The 19,991-nt window shown below is 37.8% G+C and overlaps 1 protein-coding gene across 9 annotated transcripts in view; it reads left to right on the top strand.

The window, feature by feature from the left end:
• GGTA1 (glycoprotein alpha-galactosyltransferase 1 (inactive)) overlaps positions 1-19,991 on the top strand; it is a 115,383-nt gene that overhangs the window by 54,427 nt on the left and 40,965 nt on the right. For 6 of the 9 annotated variants that reach the window (XM_007474583.3, XM_056812043.1, XM_016427770.2 and 3 more), the window contains 2 exons: positions 13,672-13,760; positions 14,288-14,323. In XM_007474583.3, coding sequence (XP_007474645.1) covers positions 13,672-13,760; positions 14,288-14,323 — 125 coding nt within the window. The remainder of the gene's footprint in view (positions 1-13,671; positions 13,761-14,287; positions 14,324-19,991) is intronic. The other 3 variants (XM_056812042.1, XM_056812044.1, XM_056812047.1) reach the window with 1 other exon arrangement.

Below are 19,991 nucleotides of genomic sequence, written 5' to 3'. Positions count from 1 at the left end.
GGTATGGGTTTTATATTCTTTCATCTTTCATCTTTCAGTCAGATTTGTAGCTATAAAATATTTGCAATTGAAAATTTGTTTTCTGAAAACCTACAGTTTATAAAGGATCTAGAGAGGGATTTGAAGTAAGAAAGAGTCAAATTCAAATCTCTTCTCTGTCATTTACTAGCTATGTCACTAGGGAAGTCCTTTAACTTCTACCCTCAGTTTCCTCATCTGAAAAATGATGTTCTAAATAATGCCTACTACAACAGGATTGTTTTGAGGACCAAAGGAGATAATGTGTTCAAAATGCTTTGCAAATAAGAAGCATTATATGGATATCAACTGTCATTATTATAGCATGGATTTTTTGTTAAAGAAAATCTTCAGTGAGTGTTTAGATTATTCTCTCAAAGATTTTATTAAAAGGAGAAAATTAGTTTATATATTGATCAGTAGTTATTGATGTTTTCTTGTGATTACTTTTGTGCATATATTGTATTTTTGATTCCCCTACTCCCTCAGCCTTTTAATCTCCTTTTCTTCATGAACATATTTTTAAACCGATTCCTTCAAGCTTTTAAGATTCTGTCACCTCCAAGATGAATTCTTTCAGGGTGTATTGAGCTTTAGTCTAGCTGCTCTTCTCAGCTTGGTCACCTTAAGTGCTATCATGATTTCCTTCTACAGTACGATGATCAGGGAATGAGGTATTAGGGTCCAAGGGTGGCAATTCTTCTGTTGCTGATGATGAGAATAAATGGTTATAGAAACACTGACACATTTATTTCATTTTCTGTTCGTTTGACCTCCTAGTTTCCTCTGTGAATGTTTCTGGAATGACGTGGCTCAGTTGAGTCCCACACCAAGCTTTTTTGCAGACTTGTTTTTGTTTCTACTGTTTTAAGCTATTTTCTGAGGCAATACTGCTTACTCATAATTCTCTGCTATCCTCATCTGTGCTGTGTTAACAAATGATCTTGTATAATTGGTGTTGCCCTTGTCTGATGCATCTCTCTGATTGGCCAGAAAATTAGATGTTGATTGCTAAGACAATTTCTGATTTATTTTGGCCTTCTTGTTGTGTTGATCACTTTATAATGGTTAGGCAAAAAAAAAATTTGTGACAAACTCAGTATATTTGCCTTTTTTTCTACTTTCCTTATTTGGGGCATTGACAGCTCATTTGACTACATTGGGTTGAAGATGGTGATGATATAATATCTTTATCTTTTTCTAATTTGATGACATCTAGTTCTTTTTGACATATAGATGTGAGCCTTCTGAGTAATCTACAGGTTTTTGGGGCTTTTATTTCTCAAAATTGAGCCATATTTTCCAATTTTCTCTGCATTCTCTGGGCCTGAGCATCAGAGTCTTTAAGTATCACAGTATATGTTGACTTGACTTGGAAAATCTTACCAACTTTTTAATAGAATTTCTCTGCCTTTTTTATCCTTGAACTGTTGTTGGCATGTAAATTATTGTTAGACCATAAGCTTCTTTGGGGCAGGAACTGTTTTTCTCTTTTAACGGTAACCCTAGTGCTTAGAGTAGTGTTTACTAAATGTCTTTTCATTCAACCCTCCATTCATTCATGGTGGTCCTTTTCGCCTGTGCTCATGAGCCACTGTAAGACAAGATGACAGAGTCTCATGTGAGGTCTTTCATTGCTTTTTGTTGAGCCATCAAAGAAACTATTTCTGCTTACTCCTCTCTGGCCTAGGGACTGTGTACCTATCCTATGTCAATCAAGGCTAGTATGTGGGAGAACTGAGACTAGAACCCAGGTCTCCTGCCTCATGGTCAGGAGCTCTCAGTCACCAAGATGCAATTACCCCAAATAGGTCTCCAGTTCAAAGAATCACCAGTTAGTTGCTTTGTCTAGGGAACAGGCTGAAAAGATTGAAACCAAAAGTCAGATTTTGAAATCTTTGCTATAGTTGCTCTAATCCTTTGCTGGAGCACCTAGCTATTCACCCAGGGAAAAGAATGTTGGTGGAATTGTTTTTGCTTCTTTTGTATTTTTTACAATGTGTGAATGAACTGTAGCTTAGATTAGTATCTTATCTTTTTCTCTATTTGGTTTAGCTATAAACTCTAGCAATAAAATACCATTTTCAACTCAATAGGTATTTATGAAGCATTTATTACGTATAGAAGATCCTGTTAGACCCTAGGAGAGTCTTAAGTAGAAAGGTGAGTGCAGTGGTAGATAGAGTGTTGGGCTGGGAGTCAGGAAGACTTGGGTCAAAGTTTTCCTTTGACATTTAGAGAATGACTATAGAAAAGTCACCCGGTAGTCTCTCAGAGCTTCATCAGCAAAATGAAGATAACATTTTACAAGGCTCACATGAGATATTGTATGTAAAGTACTCTGTACACTTTTAAATGCTATAAAAATGTCCCTAATTGTTATTAACCTTATGGTTTATAGTGGAATGAAATATATATACAACTTATAATGTAAAGGTGGCACAATTACTCAAGAGCTAGACTTGGGAGTCAGGAAGACTTGAATTCAAATGTAGCCTCAGATACTAGCTGTGTGATCCTGGGCAAGTTGTTTAACCTCCGTCTCACTTGCCTCATCTGGAAAATGGGAAATAATATCACCTACTTCTTAGGGCTGTGTTCAGGATAAAATTAAATGATATTTTTGTAAATTATTTGCAAAGCTTAAAGTACGATATAAACGTTTCTTGAGTAGTTACAACAACAATAATTAGAAGAACATAAAAAGTACACATGAAATACTGTGAGAGGTTTTCAGAGAGACAAGTGCTACCTTTGGAGAATTGGTAAACGCTTCATGGAGGAGATAGCTCAGTCTTGAAGGATGAGTCGTATTGCAACAGTTATCAGGGAAAAATATGTTTCAGGGAAAGAAATAGAAGAAGGGGATCCTTTGGGGAGCTGTGAAACAGCATAATTTAATTGAAAGAATATTGAATGCAGAGTCAGAGGAACCTCAGCTCTGTTACTTACCACCTCTGTGATGTTAGATTATTTTCTTGCCCTCTATGGGTTTATTAAAATCAGACTAGATGCTTCCTTTTTTTTTTAAACCCTTACCTTTCATCTTAGAATCAATACTGTATATTGATTACAAGACAGAAGAGCAATAAGGGCTAGACAGTGGGGTTAGGTGACTTGTCCAGGGTCACACAGCTAGGAAGTGTCTTAAGTCAGATTTGAATCCAGGATCTCCCATCTCTAGGCCTGGCTCTCAATCTACTGAGTAACTTAACTTGCCCAGACTAGATACTTTCTAAAGTTCCTTCCTGTTCTAGATCTTAGGACCCTCTCTGACTTGAGCAGAATTACACATTTTCACATGGTTTCTCTTCCAACTAGATAAGTTGATCAGCAAACCATCAAACGTTAAAATTGAAGCAATCTTGAAAATTGTGAAAGGTCTCCACTTCCAGTTGACTGCCAAATACCTAATTGTCTTCCAGGAAAAAATGGGAATGTGTTTCTCAAGACACATTCTCTGCCAAGAGCTCTCTGAAGAGCCAATGATATGTGTTGTCTCTGAGGCTTGGAGTACAGAAATGGATAACTTGCGAATTCAACCAACACCATTCTGAAATGCTTTACTATGGGAAACAAGATAAAATCGAGGAAATATTCTCAATTCTAAGCCTCAAACAAAAACAACTGTTAGGAGCTGCAGAAACTGGTACAGGCAAGCATTTTGTCATGATAGAAAGAAGTTTGTTTTAAGTGTTGCCTTTCAAACATCAGCTTTTCAAAACGACTTTTGAACAAATGTTCAGTTTGGCTGACAAGTCTATCCGATTCTGTCTTTCTTTGATGAAAATTTCAAGGGTCTCCAATGTGTGGGGCCCTGGCTCACTTTTCTTTTTCCTATTGCTCATTTCTAAGAATAAATGTTTTCATGCAGCTGGAAAGAGACACCATTTCATTTCAACCACTTATAACTCACTACTATGTATAAAATTCTGTGCCAGTCGAATGGCAAAATGGCAATAACTGTGATAAAGGGAGGAGAAAGGCATCTTGGTATCATTAATAGAGGACTGGCAGGAAGACCTCTGTTCATACTCTGCTCCAGGCAACTCTCTTCCCAGTCACAGTTCTGATTTTTTTTTTTAATGAAGTTAAGGGAAAAGGAGAAATGGAGGTAAAGAAAGTGGAGGGAGAAGAGATTGTGAACTTCATTGGAGGTAGCATAAAGGTTGGATCTTGATGGAAGAGAAGATCTCCAATAGATGGAGTTAGGATAAAAGTCCATTCTGGGCAAGGGGAATGGTGTCAGCAAAGACCCAGAAACTGGAGAGAACTGAATGAAAAGCAGATTCTCAGCAGAAGACAGTATAGTTAACCAAGAGCTTGATGGAAAGTGCTTGGTGCAATGCCTGGCACATGATAGAGGCTTAATTATGGATTTTTATTGATTCATTATAAATGTCATATTTTTCAGACCCCAGCAGTACTATATTATAAGATCATATTTTTAGAGGTAAAAGTCATCTTTAGGGCTGCAGATATCAACTCCATTTTACAGATTAGGAAGTTGAGCTTGAGAAGGGTTAAGAGATTTGCCCAGGTTTACACAGCCAGGAAGTGGGATTTGAATTCAGATCTTTCTGACTTTTGTGACAAGGGAATCACTTTAAAAGACTAATATTCCAATAGTCAAGACCCACTATCAATAGGAAATTTTTCAAGTATGAAATTTCCCAATGGTGAAATTTCCAACATTTATAAGTCTAAGAAATTTTGAGATTTACACTTTTGAGTCTAGGACCTTGTCTATCATATTCAAACATTAAAAAAACAAAAAACAGCCTTACTTTCTATCTTAGAATCAATAGTATATGTTGGCTCCAAGGCAGAAAAATAGTAAAGGCTAAACAATGGAGGTTAAGTGACTTGCCCAAGGTCACACAGCTAGTAAGTTTTCTGAGACTAGATTTGAACCCAGGAGCTCCAGTCCTGGTTCTCTATCCACTGAGCCATGTAGCTGTCCCATAACAAGATTTTTTTCTTGAGACAACTGTACCAGGAACTATGCTAAGCATTAGAAATACTACAGGGGGCAGCTGGGTGGTTCAGGAGATTGAGAACCAGGCTTAGAGATGGGAAGTCCTAGGTTCAAATTTGGCCTCAGACACTTCTCAGCTGTGTGACCCTGGACAAGTCACTTAACCCCCCTTGCCTGACCCTTACCACTCTTCTGCTTTGGAACCAATACACAGTATTGATTCCAAGATGGAAGATAAGGGTTTAAAAAAAAAGGCAAAGCCATTTCCTCTCCTTCCTCCCCCCTCCCCCCAAGCTCACATTCTAATATGAGGGGGAGTGGGCAACAAACATACATTTGATGGATTAGGAAGAACTTCTTGTAGAAGGTAGAATTTTAGTTGGAACTTAGTAGCAAGGAGGAAGAGCCTTCTAGGCATGGGAGCCAGAAAGTGAAAATGCGGGAGGGAGTATCTTTTTTGAGCAATATCAAGGAGGCCAATGTCACTGGATGGCAGAGTACAGGGTGGTGAGTAAGGTGTAAAGGCGGGAAGGGTAGGAAGGGACCAAGTTATAAAAGGCTTTGAATGCCAAATGGAAAATTTTCTGTTCAATTTGGGAAATGATAAGAAGCCACTGGAGTTTTTTGAAAGCTAAGACTTATAAGGTGTGATTGTCATCATATCACCTTTTAATGGCATAACGCTTTCCAGTGGTCTGTAGCCATTGCCTCATTTATTCCCTAATATGGCCATTTGAGGCAGGTAGCAGCAGTATTGTCACTCCCGTTTTACAGAGGGAGAAGCAAAGGATCTTGCTTAAAATTCTATAGCTAGGAGGCGACTGATTTGGGATTTGAACCTAGATCTTCCAAAGTGCAGGCAAAATTCTTTTAACTACAAAAAGGCCACTAATCACCCCTGTGAAACTTTGGATCTGGTGAGAGAAAAACTCTTCTCACACTTCCAGTTCCCCAATAAGGGTAGGCATGGCTCTACAATATTGTATAAAGACTATAACGTATTTGTTCCTTTTGGCATACAAGCTCTTGTTTGTGTATTCCATTAACATCAATTGTGCACAACTCAGAATGTTATAATAAACATTTCAGTGTAATAAACATTCCAGTCCAAAGAGCACTTAAGAATGAAAAATGTAGGCATATTCTTTTCACATCATTTTATCCTGCTAGTATTCTCATAATTTTGATGCATTATTAGGAGAACTTAATGCTTTAATTTTCTTTTTAGTAGATGTGAAAAATTACACTTGAGCCATCCATTCCTTCCAGCCTTGCAGGGGACAGCTATCTTTTTATTTTGTGGGATAGTGGGTGGCGGGAAGTGGAGACTAAGTCACCCTGTCTCACTCAGGCTGGAAATACAATGACTCCCACTTATGCACCAATTCCAATACTGATTGGTATAGAAGTTTACTTGTTCCTGACTTGGGTTGGTTCACCCTCCAATTCAGAGCCCACCATATTTGTACTGGACTGAGTGCTTTAGTCCTGCTTCAGCTCAGAACTCCTGAACTCATAATCCATCAACCTGAGCCTCCCCCAGAAACAAGGACTGCAAGAATTACTGACGCAGGCCACCACACTTGGCAGAGCCGCCTTTGAAAAGAAATCTACATTCCATTTTCCTTCTTGTAATTCTGTTTCCTCCAAGGCTCAGTCTCATGCCTTTGGCCTCATTTTCACCATATGTTAAGTACTGAGATGTTGGCTCAGATGTGGCAGCCATCTAAACAGTCTCTAAAATCCTTTCCAACTCTTTAAGATTTTATGGTATACAATCTGTGGTTAATGTTAACATTGTAAATATTATATTCACATAGTAAAATTATGGGCAGCTAGGTAGTGCAATGGTTAAAGCACTGGGCCTGGATACGGAAAGCTCATACTCCTGAGTTCAAATCTGGCCTCAGACACGTAGTAACTGTCTGACCCAGGGCAAGTCACTTTCCTCTGTATGCCTCATTTTCTTCATTTGTAAAATGAACCAGAGAAGAAAATGGCAAATCATTTCAGTATCTTTGCAAAGAAAACCCCAAATGGAGTCACAAAGGAATTGGACACAGCTAAAAAATGGCTGAACAACAAAAGTAAAATTACAGGAGCTTAATAAATGAGTTGAATCTTCCAGTATATAAACAGGAGCTCTCAACCCACTTGTAATTATGCAGATGTATATGTTAAGTTTTACCATTTAGATGTCTCATAGTCATCTCCTAGTCAGACTCCTCCTTCAAACCAGCCTCACCTCTTGCTTCCTTATTTCTGTGCCACCATTTCCTCTTCAGAGGTACTGATTGGAAACTTTTTATGATTTTTTAAAAAACATATTCCTTTTTCCCTGCACTCGGATAGTGTACAGTGTAATAGAAAAAAAAAAAACATAGAATCTAGAATTGTAAAACCTTGGTTTAAATCTTAGCCCTTCAGTTTCTACCTGTGTGACCTTGGGCAAATCATTTAATCTCAGATGGATTTGGTGATGTCTGGGATGCTTCCCAGCTTTAAATCTAGTTAAGTTTATAAGTACCTTCAAACTCTAAAATTATGTGATTCTAAGACACAGTTCAAATGCTATCTCCATCATGGACTCTTATTTCTTATATCAATGTATGATCTTTCCTTTGGAAAGATTTGGATTCAGAGACAGTTACTTAAATGATAGACTCATAACTAGGGATAAAATGAAATGCACAAAGGGATGTAAAATATTCACTTGAAGTCTTATTCATAGGATCAGGATTGTTTCAAATGAAAAAGGGAGAGGAAGGTAGAAAATTGTTCAAGGAAATCTTCCCCACTAGGTACATGTACCATAGAAGATAGCAGGTATTATAGAGAATAAAGAACATGGTAGAGAGGGTCAGTAATTAGCAAGAAGAGAACCAGCAATTCAGCCTATAATCTCAGGTACCTCTACTCATGTATGCAACATATGGGCAAGAAGCAGGATGCCCTAGAACTTCTAGTGCAAAGAGACAGATTCACTAAGGTTTGGTGAGATGGAGCTTATGATAGGGATAGGACTCTAAAGGATTAAGCTTTTTCATAAAAGAAATAAGATAAAATATTATGTTTTTTTATAAGAAATATGCTTAAAATAAAGAGATGCACACAGTAAAAATAAGGGGGAAAATAAAATTCTAAAGTAGAATCTTTTATGCATCAGATGAAGTTAAAAACAACAACAACAAAACAGGGGAAGGAGTCATGATCTCAGCCAAAGCAAAAGCAAAAATAGGTCTAATTAAAAGGGATAAGCAGGGAAACTACATCCTGCTAAAAAGGTACTATAAACCCATGATGGCAAACCTATGGCATGTGTGCCCAAAGAGGCATATAGAGCCCTTTCTGTGTGCATGCCTGCAGTTGCCTAGAGTTACTAGAAAGGCAGAAAGACTTGGGGTAGAGCTGTTCCCTCCATTTCTCCATGTGTCTAAAGACATTCTTAATTTCCCCTGCCCCTCTGCCTAACAGCCCAGTGGAAGCACTTCCTCCCTCCCCTGTCTGGGGTAAAGGGAGGGGGCAGTAGCAAGAGAGGTAGGGACAGGGTCCAGCACACCATCTCTAAAAGGTTCACCATCACTGGAGTAGAAATAATATCAGTACTAAATCTATAGATGTCAAATGGGATATCATCCAAATTCTTAAAGGAAAAGTTAATTGAATAACAGGAGGAACAGGCGTTAAAAGTGGAGGACCTTAACTCTCAGACTATATAAGCCAAACCAAAAAATAAACAAAGATTAAAAAAAAATTAAAGAGATGAATAGACTTTTAGAAAAGTTAGATATGATGGACCTTTGGTGAAAACTGAGTAGGAATAGAAGGGAATATACCTTTTTCTTAGCTGTACATGGCACCTTCACAAAAACTGACCATGTATTAGGGCATAAAATTACATTTAACAGGGGGCAGCTAGGTAGCTCAGTGGTTTGAGAAACAGGCCTAGAGATGGGAGGACCTAGGTTCAAATCTGGTCTCAGACACTTCCCAGCTGTGTGACCCTGGGCAAGTCACTTAACCCCACAGCCCTTACCACTCTTCTGCCTTGGAACAATACACAGTATTGATTCAAAGATGGAAGGTAAGGGTTTAAAAAAAATTACATTTAACAAAGGCCCATGGAGACATAGATTAAAAACTAAATGGAAACTAAATAATCTAATCTTAAAGAATGAGTGTCAAAAAACAAATCAAAGAAATAATCAATAATTTTGTTAAAAAGAATGGCAACAATGAGATAGCATACCAAAATTTATGAGCTACAGCCAAAGCAGTGCTTAGGGAAATTTTCTATCTTTTAATACATCAATAAAAGAGAAATAGCAGAACAATTAACTGAGCATAAAATTAAGAAAAACTAAAAAAAACCATGAAAATCTCCAATTAAACACTGAATTAGATATTCTAAAAATCAAAGGAGAAACTGACAAAATTGAAAGTAAGAAAACCATTGAACTAATAAAACTAGGAATTGGTTTTATTGGGAGGGGAGGAATAAAATAAATGAACCATTGATTAATTTGATAAAAAAAAAGAAAACCAAATTACCAATATCCAAAAGGAAAAGAGTAAATTTACTACCAATAAAGATTAAATTAAAGCAATTATTAGGAGCTATATTGCCTAATTGCAAATAAACCTAACAATCTAAGTGTAAAATGGAAGAATGCTATCAAAAACTTAAACTACCCACATTAACAAAAGAGAGATTATTTAAATAACCCTATCTTAGTAAAAGAAATTGAATGAGTAATCAGTGAAAAAATCCCCAGTATTATATGTATTCACAAGTTAATTCTACCAAACATTTAAAGAACAATTGATTCTAATATTACAGAAACTCTTTGGGAAAATGAACAAAGGAGTCAAATTCTTATTGACACAAATATGATGCCATACCTAAAACAGGAAGAGCAGAAACAAAGAAAGAAAAATGTAGACCAAGTTCCCTAATGAATATTAATGAAAAATTTAAATAAAATGTTAGCAAGGAGATTTCAGCAATATGTCACAAAAATCATACACTTATGACCAAGTAGGATTTACACCAGGAATATAGGGTTGGTCCAATATTAGGAAAACTATCAATATAATTGATCATATCAATAACAAAAATAATATGATTATTTCAATAGATGCAGAAAAAAGTTTTTAATGCATTCATTCCTGTTAAACATTCTAGGAAACATAGGAATAAATGAAGCTTTCCCAAAAATAATAAGTAGTATCTATCTAAAATCATCAGAAACATTAGCTATCATAGAGATAAGCTTGAAGCTTTCCCATGAAGATCAGGGGCAAAGCAAGAATAGCAAAGGATGCCCATTATTATTCATTAAACTATACTAGTAGACTATATATAGTATACTATGCTGGTATACTCTACATATACTAGAAATGCTAGGTATATCAGTAAGAGAAGAAAAAGAAATTGAAGGCAATGAGTAAACAAAATAATCACTCCTAGAGATTCAACTAAAAATTTTGTTGAAATAATTAACAACTTAAGCAAAGTAATAGGATATTAAGTAAACCCACATGTCATCAACATTTCTGTATGTTATCAACAAAGTCCAGCAGGAAAAGATAGAGAAATTTCATTTAAAATAACTGCCAACAAAAAAAGTTTACCTGTCAAGGCACCCAAGAACTCTGTGAACACAATTAGAAAACACTTTTCACACAAAAAAAGTTTGATCTAAATTGGAGAAATATCCATTGCTCATAAAAATATAATACTCCTTGCAGAGAGAAACTAATTTCTATCTTGCCTCAGTCTCCCCTAATTTTTAACTGTTACAGGAGGCCAAGCCAATATAACAAAAATGATAGTTCTACCTAAATTAAATTACTCATTCAGGGGTATACCACATTCCAAATAATTATTTTAGAGAGCTAGAAAAAAATGATAAAACTCATCTGGAAGAACAAAGAGTTGTAAACTAAGCCAAACATTCTTGAGACCAATTTAGATCTTTGTCTACTTGGCTCTAGGATGTTGTACACCCTTTGACCTACTACTAGGTTTGAATCCCACATACCTCTCTTCCACCCTACCTCCCTATACTAGAGAAGGCATCACTTAACAAAAAAAAAAAGTATATATAAATTATATCTTCCCTGTTTCTATTTATCAGTTTTATCTCTGGAGATGGACATCTGCAAGTAATGTTTTCTTGTTTTGCTTTTCATAATCTTTCCAGGGTTTAGAAAAAATTAACCTGCTTATAATTTCTTATCGTGGATTAGTATTCCATCATAATTATATGCTACAACTTGTTCAGCCATTTCTCAGTTGATGGACATCCCTCAATTTCCATTTCTTTGCTACTACAAAAAGAACTGCTATAAAAATTTTGGAACATAAGGTTTCTTTTCCTTTTCCCTTGATCTCCTTGGGAAACAGATCCACTAGTGGTATTGCTGGAACTAAGGTTATATGCAGTTTTATAACTTTCTAGGCATAATTCCAGATTATTCTACAAAATGGCTGAATCATTTCACAGCTCCACCAATAATACCCATTTTTATATATCCCCTCCCACACTTGTCATTTTCCCCTTTTATCATTTTAGCTAATCTGATAGGTGAGATGATATCGATCTACCTTTATTTTTAACTTTTGGAACTTAAAAAACAATACCTAAAATTGGATTATTTCAGCCCTCTATTTCTTATTCTGTTAACTCAGAATTTATTCAGTCTCACAGCTAGCTTTAAGGTGTCTCTAGCAAGATTTGAACTTAGATATACTTGGCTTTAAATCCAGTGCTCTGTCTACTTCACCATCCAAATAGATGGCAAACTTGGCATTGAAGGATGACATACTAGTGACATGGGATTACAACTATCTAGAAATCTGCCATAATCTGCCAGCACATTCTCTTGGTCAAAAATAGAACAGCTGATGTGTTCTTACCTTGCCTTAATTGTATTCTTCTGTTGGGGCAAAGCAATAGAGAATTGCTGTGGTGGGTCTTATTTTTTCCTTTCAAATAGGAGTTAGCTGCTGAAGTAGAAATGAAGGGAATCCTAGGAAGAAGTCAACATTCTATCAATTCATAGTAGAGAAGGAGAGGAAAACTGGGGATCATTTAACTGATGTAGATTATAGGAGAATAGATTTATTTTTTTAATATTTAATTTTATTTAATTATTAAATTTAGAATATTTTTATATGGTTACAAGATTCATGTTCTTTCCTCCCTTTCCCCCAATCCTGTCCCATAGCCAAAGCACAGTCCTACTGGGCTTTACCTGTGTTATTGAACAAGTCCCATTTCCATATTATTAATAATAATTGCACTAGGGTGATCATTTAGAGTCTACATCCCCAATCATATCCCCATTGAACCATGTGGTCATGCAGTTGTTTTTCTTTTGTGTTTCTATTCCCATAGTTTTTCCTCTGAATGTGAATAGCATTCCCTCAGAATTATCCTGGATCATTGCATTGCTGCTGGTTGAGAAGTCCATTACGTTTGATTGTGCCACAGTGTATTCCTTGCTCTGCTCCTTTCACTCTGCATCAATTCCTGGAGGTCGTTCCAATTCACAAGGAATTCCTCCAGTTCGTTATTCCTTACAGCATAATAGTATTCCATCACCAACATATACCACAATTTTTTCAGCCATTCCCCAATTGAAGGGCATCCCCTCATTTTCCCATTTTTTTCCACCACAAAGAGACTATGAATATTTTGTACAGGTCTTTTTTATTATCTCTTTGGGATAATAAACTCAGCAGTGGTATGGCTGGATCAAAGGGCAGGCAGTATTTAAATCTCTTTGGGCATAGTCTGATGAAAAAAAGCCTTCGGCAGAGGCATGATAACTTTCTTTGATAAATAAAAGGCTGTCATGTGGAAGAGGGATTAAATTGGCCCCAGGAGGCAGAATCTGGATCAATGCAGGTGCATGTAGGGGTGTGGGGTGAGTATAATACGGTAAATTTAAGTTTGATGGAATTATGCTCCTTAAAATGCAGAGTAGGGTCCATTTAAAAGGGGGTGCATGCTACCTCTCTGACACCCCTCATAATATTCCTTGAAGTCCACATCATAAAAAGGATGCAAAATGGCTTCTTCAGATGGTTTAAGTTGAACTAGATGGTCCCTGTGGACCCTTTGAACTCTGAAATTCTGTGAACTTCCTTAAGACCATTGTATTTCTCTTGCTGATGGCCCTTCTCTAGTAGCAAGTGTTTTACGTTTAGCAAAGCACTTTACAAAGACTACCTCATTTTATTCTTACAGCAATGTTGGGAGGTCGGTACTATCATCATCATCCCCATTTTAGAGATGGAAACTGAGGCAGGCAGAGATAAAAGGATTTGCCTAGAATCAACACAGCTAGTGTGTCCCAGACTTTCCTGACTCTGGGTCCAGAGCTCTCTGTCTACTGTACTACCTAGCTTCCTAGATTTAACTCAACAAATCTTTAGTCAGTGTCCACTATCAGAAAGGCTATATGCCAGATACTTATGGGATACAAAGAAAGCACAACCTCTGCTTTTTTCCCCTAGTGTGCACTTTTGACTCTGAAATAGTAGGCAACCTTTGAAGTGTAGGTTAATGCATTAATACTTTATTTGTGCAGAGAGAAAGACATACCAGGTTTCTGTCTGGGCCACTGAATGATCTGTAATTTCTTCTTTTTTCCTTCCCTCTCAGGAGAGAATAATGATCTCCAAAGGAAAAATCATTCTATTTCTGCTGATTTTATTAACTGCGCTGGTGGTGCTCTGGGGATATAACAACAGGTAACTCTGAATAATTAGTAGATGCAACTGTTGCTTTTGTCCTTCTCTAGTTTCTCTACCGAAAACAAAAATGAGATTGGCAGCCACATGTGACCAATAAGAAATTCTATTTCTCCCCTTGCCTAGTCCCACCTTTGTCTGTGCACTTGGATGGAGCTCTGTTTTGGGCAGTGTGGCATTGTGGCAGAAACACAAATGTGGTTTTTAAAAATGTGCTCAGGTTCTGATTGTGCCACTTTCTAGCCTGGTGACCTTGGGCAGATCAATTGCTCTCTCTCTCTCTCCCTGAGCATCCCTTCTGTCATCTGTAAAATGACAGCAATCTCATAAATCAATTAGAGGTTGGTTTGAACAAAAGCCATTTGGATATAATTGCAGAGTGAGCATATGAGGCACATGTCTCATGGTGGGATCTGTGGGAAACAGTTAAGTCGTACCACCCAGCCAATCCAGACCAGGGCTTTAATTGTAATCATTACAAAGGAGTGCCTTCCAAGATTAATTTGTTGCTTTCTGTTTGTTTACAGCACAGAAGGATCTTTTTTGTGTATCTACCCTTACCAGTAAGTGCCTTTATTTGACTAGTGTGGAAGTGTCCTTTGGTGGGAGGAGCAATGATGATGACTCCAGGTTGGATAAATAGGAGAGAGATAGAAAAACAACATTAGAGTTTTGCCCCCACTCCTCATTCCCTTGGTCATACAGAGCAAATTAATTAAACTCTTTGGGTTTTAATTTTTCCAACTGCAAAATGAATGGTTTGCCACATGATTCTGTGGTTCGCTGCAGAGAGTTACTGTGAGTAGTGACAGATAGCATCTGGGTTTGTAACTTTGCCATGTAGATGGGTGAGGTTGCCTTATTAGGAACCAGGATGTCCTGGTTCCTAATGTCATAAGGGGAATGACAGGGATTAATAGAGTAGTGAATCCCTAGAAGAATGGCTTAGTATCTACTGTGAAAGGCCCACAGCTTAGTCACTGTCCAGGTCTGTCATTCATCCACACATGGAGATTGGAACAACAATATAATCTCTAAAAGGAAAAGTCAGAAAGGTATATCTTTCTGTTTCTGCCTCACAAAAACCGAATGATATTTCCTAGGCCTGTTATCTTTTCCTTGTTCTGTTCCTCAATAACCTTTTATCCTCAGCACTAATGAGGTCACTTTGTATTTCTTAAGGAGGCAATATGGCGTAATGGATGGAGCACATTGGACTTGGAGTCAGGAAGACCTAGGTTCAAATCGCATTCTTAGATCCTTACTCTGTGACCTGGGACAAACCATTTAACCTTAACTTCAGTTTCCTCATCTGCAAAACAGGGACAATAATAACCTCAGAATGATTGTGAGACCCAAAGGCAGTAATCTATGCAAGCTCCTTTAAAATGGTTAATGTTTGCCATGATTTCTCACTCTGATACATGCCAACTTCTCCAGTTATCACTGAAATGATGTGTTTTTGTCCACTGTTACTATCTTGTCATTCTTTATTTCCTTCTCCTGTTGCCCAGTCTAGACAAGTTCAGTGGGACACTAAGGAGAAAGTTCATCCTGACTTGGAATCAGAATAATTGCCTTTGATGTAGTAGCCTTCTAGCAGGTGACCTTTCTTAAATAGCTATGTTAACCTTTTGAGCTTCAATTTCCTGTAAAATAAAATTTAAAACATTTCAAGTGCTTGCCTCTCTGGAGTTGAGAAGAGTACATATTAAAGTGTAAAATACCTAGCAGTGTGACCCTGGGCAAGTCACTTAACCCTGATTGCCTACCCTTTACCGTTCTTCTGCTTTGGAACCAACACATTCTCAGATAGAAGGTAAGGGTTTAAAAAAAAAGAAATACTCTATCTATGAACTAATTCTTCACCATCATTATGGAAATAACTCCTGAATTTTTTCTTATAATTACTAATAAGCATCTATTTGCTCAGAAATTCCAGGCAGCACTATATTAATTTGGCTCTGGGTCTGAGGGGAGAGACAAGAAAAAATAAGACATAGTTCTTCCCTTTAGAAAATTTATAATCTGGTAACCATCAGACACTTAGTACCTGCGTGACTTTGAGCAAATCACTTAATGCTGTTTGGTTCAATTTCCTCATCTGTGAAATGAGCTGAAGAAGGAAATGGCAAACCACTCTGGGGTCTTTGCCAAGAAAACCTCAAATGGGGTCACGAAGAGTCAGACACGACTGAAAACGACTCTATTACAACAACAACAAATATCACCTGTGCTGGTTCCTGGGGTCACTGTCAAGTCTGGGATTTCAAGAAACCTAGAGACAAAACCTCATCCTCAGTTGATCTAACTACCGAGTTTTTTGATAGTTTACGAACCACTGGTAGACTGCTCCCTCGCCATTCTAAGATCTCAACCTTTGACTGGCTCCTAGAATTGAAGCTGTATAGATAACTCTCCTAGGAAGTCAGTTCTGTCCAGGTATAACCTGACCTTCAATGTCTTATGACTAAAAGTCTAAAGGAAACTAACCATGGTAGGCAGATCTCAGCTACCTTCTGATGCAGCAGTCAGAGGTAAGGATAAATGTGAGTTGGTTGACATTTCTTTGAAATGTTGGATGTTCATCATTCACTCTAATTGTCTTGGGCTGTGTCAGTGGTTGTCAGAATGGTTGCACACACCTTAATAAGGGCACATACCTTGTGTGAGAGGATGCAAGAATAAAATAAAGACCTTCCTGCTCCCATTATGGCTGGTTTCTGGCCAGCGCTGCTCTAACAGTTTTGGTGGCAGCAAGGGATCAGGTTGCTGATCACTTTCCCTCCCCCCCTTCCTCATCTTCTTCCAAGGCTTCCTCAGTGGCAGTGGCAGTAGCAGCCGACAGAAAGTCTCCGAAGAGGTAGTAAGGGTGAGAAATGAAGGCAGGAGCTGTGGTCAGGGATGCTGGGGCAACCCCAAAGTTACAAGAGTTAATAGAATATATAGTGCTCTTAGGGTTAGCAGGGAAGCAGAAATGACTGAACCCAGTACATAGGTAGAAGCTGGCTGTAAAATGATCCAGAAACCTATGAAAACAAGGAAGTTGTCTCTAATTGAGATTACTGTGAACATATTAGGAAACCGAGGCAGCCAGGTGGCCCAGTGGATAGAGAACCAGGACTGAAGACAAGAGGTCCTGGGTTCAAATTTGGTTTCAGAATCACTTCACCCCCATTGCCTAGCCCTTAACACTCTTCTGCCTTAGAACCAATACATAGTATTGACTCTAAGGTGAAAGGTAAGGGTTAAAAAAAAATAATGAGAAAGAAGCAGAAAATAAAGATGGAAAAATCACAGAGCAGGGGACATAGTAGTGTCCTACTTAGCTCTGCTTCATAAAGTTTCATTATGCTGAGGACAAAAATGTGGGCGAATGATGCTTCAGCTCCTAAACAGATCTCTCCCTTCTAAGGGACTGTGAGCCCTGGCCCAAACCTTGCAACAGCAGCCTTTATCATGCTGGCTAAATGTGGCTGCTCTGTTACTCCAGGGTGCACAGCCCATCAAGCTCTTGTAGATGAAACCAAAGAAAATGGAAGACACAAGAAACTGGGTATGCAGATGAGTTGATCCTTGGCAGCCTGTGTCCAGTGTGAGTTCTGATTCTCTAACTCATCCAGTGCCCGAATGAAATGATGGACTCGGGCCATGTTCTTCAAGAGACTTGTTAGAAAATTGCTCCCCCATGGCAGCCAGCTGTAGACCATTTGGATGAAGAATTAGCTCTGTGGCTAAATTTAGATACTGCTATAAAAGAGGAAGATAAACATCTCTCTAAAAGCTCAGACATCTCAGGACCCCAAATCCAAGAAACACAGAAGGTGTAGCTGAAGGAGAAAATATTCTAGAGGGGAAAAAAAAACGATCTCTCTTTGACTGAAGAAACAGGCTTGGAATCTGGATAATCACCAAGTATATTCAAAGTATGTTTGAGGGAAAGCTTGGAGCCTGGCAGGGCAGCATGATTTCCCAAAGGAAAAACAAGGGCCTGAAGAATTGAGGTTGCCTTGCTGTTTCTGAGTGGGTTTAAGGGGAAGACACAGAATATGGCAATACTTGAGGAAGAGCTATTTATAAATGTCATAGGCACACCCAAATTAGTGTTCCAGCACATTCCCTGCGGCATGCCGATCTCTATTTCAGACAAAGTTAACACAATAAATTAAAGAAGTTTATTCTAATCAAACACTCTTTTTGACTTCCAATTGGAATAATCAGACTTCCTTCAACAAATGAAAGGTTGCCACACATTTTGTGGCATTGCTCTGGCCAATAGGTAATACTTGGGCCCCATTATTAACAAAATTGTGGTTAAGAGTAGGGTTTCAAGGTGCCTATGTTTACTTGGGAAAAATAAGTTCCATAAGCTAGTAAAACATTTAAAAGTTTAAAAATGAAGATTTCCTTTTTAACACCACAATTCACTCACTTTGGGTCACATGCCCCTTGTGGTATCTTGAGTGAATAATGAGGATCCCATAATTTGGAGGGCTTGTGATATAGAACATTTATTCATTCATTGTCAGCATATTATATTGCTGTATCAAAAAAGTATTAAATCAAGATTATAAAAAACAATGAAATGGAGCAGCTAAGTAGTTCGAGGACTGACCCTAGAGAAGGGAGGTTCTTGGTTCAAATATGGCCTCAAATACTTCTTAGCTGTGTGATACCAGGCAAGTCACTTAACCCCAATTGTCTAGCCCTTATTGCCCTTCCTTAGAACCAGTACTTAGAATTGATACCAAGATGGAAGGTAAGAGGATTTTTTTTAAACAAACAAAAACAATGAAACAAAAAAATTAATCAAATTGCTTTTACCAAAAATCTTTTTAGCCAAGCAGAACTAATGGTTTCCTGTGTTTAAAATAATTTATGGCATCTTTATCCCATTTGAAAAAAATATATACTTTGGTCTATATTTTGCAATGCTAGCACAGTAGTACATGTACATAATTTATATAGAAATGCATTTTTATTGAGGTTGTGTTCAAAATGTATTTTTTACTGATGAGAGTTCAATAAAAATTTAGAGTGTACAGTCCTGATAATCATTATTCTCTTTCTCTTAGGGGAAGGGGTCTAGTCCAAACCAGCCTACAACAATGTAGAATAGGAGAAGGGGCAGGGAAAGAGAAGTTTGGATGTAAACAGATTGATCTTGGCTGTCCTACTTATGACCTCTGTGTCCTTGGAAAAGTTCCTTCCTCTGCTTTGAGCCTCAGTTTCTTCACCTGTAAAAAGAGCGACTGGAATTAGCTGATCTCTAAGGACCACTTTTAGCTCTAGAATCCTATGAGCCCATCTAAAACAGAAACCCTGGAAGCTTTTAATCTCCCTTTCCCCCACTAAATGTGTTATCCAAGCCTGGAGGATAGGAAGAGTAAAAATGTCATTGTTGTTGAATTCTGGCTGTTGTTTTTTTTCCTTATTTTTAGAGGGGAAATGCCAATCTTTAAAAAAAGAAGTTTATAATGTTTTTACATCAGTCACTTCTGACAATAATCACCTCCACCATTATCATGACACTTTGCTTATAACTAAGGAAAATAGTTACGCAGAACTAAGATAGTGAGGCTATGTCTGATGATGGACACAACCTTCTGCTTTCCTGGTCTGCTCTCCGTGCAAGAAGAGAGGTTCCTGCCACTGATTCTTATTGGGCACATAGGTAAAGAGCTCTCTCCAGGGCTGGGAGGCAGAGTGAACCCCCTCGTGATGGTGGTGGTGGTTGTTGTTGTTCAGTTTTGATCATCTCTTACTTTTGGTGATACCATTAGAGTTTCCTTGGCAAGAGTACTGGAATAGTTTGCCATTTCCTTCTCCAGCTTATTTTACAAATGAGGAAACTGAGGCAAACAGGGTTAAATGATTTCTCCAGGGTCACACAACTAGGAAGTATCTGAGGACAGATCTGAATTTGAGTCTTCCTGACTCCAGACCAAGTGTTCTATTCATTACTTTCTTCTTTCTTTTCATAGTCAGTGTACCATCAATATGTGCATGAGAATGCTCACATTCTTTATCCCCTGACAGATGCATTCTGAAAGGAAATTACTTTGTTAACCTGGAAAGAATATTTTAAAAATGATTATTAAATGATAATTATTTTCCAGTATAACAAAGTCTCTGGGAGGCAGGTAGGGCAAACAATCATTTATTTCTATAAATAATGAAATCAACACAGATCCAGCTTGAGTCTTTGCTCTTATGACTTGGCCTAAGACC

Source organism: Monodelphis domestica, chromosome 1 (genome assembly GCF_027887165.1).
Source record: "Monodelphis domestica isolate mMonDom1 chromosome 1, mMonDom1.pri, whole genome shotgun sequence".
NCBI classification, from domain to species: Eukaryota; Metazoa; Chordata; class Mammalia; order Didelphimorphia; family Didelphidae; genus Monodelphis; species Monodelphis domestica.
Note: the sequence above shows the minus strand (reverse complement) of the source record. Positions and strands in the feature narration are given on the sequence as shown.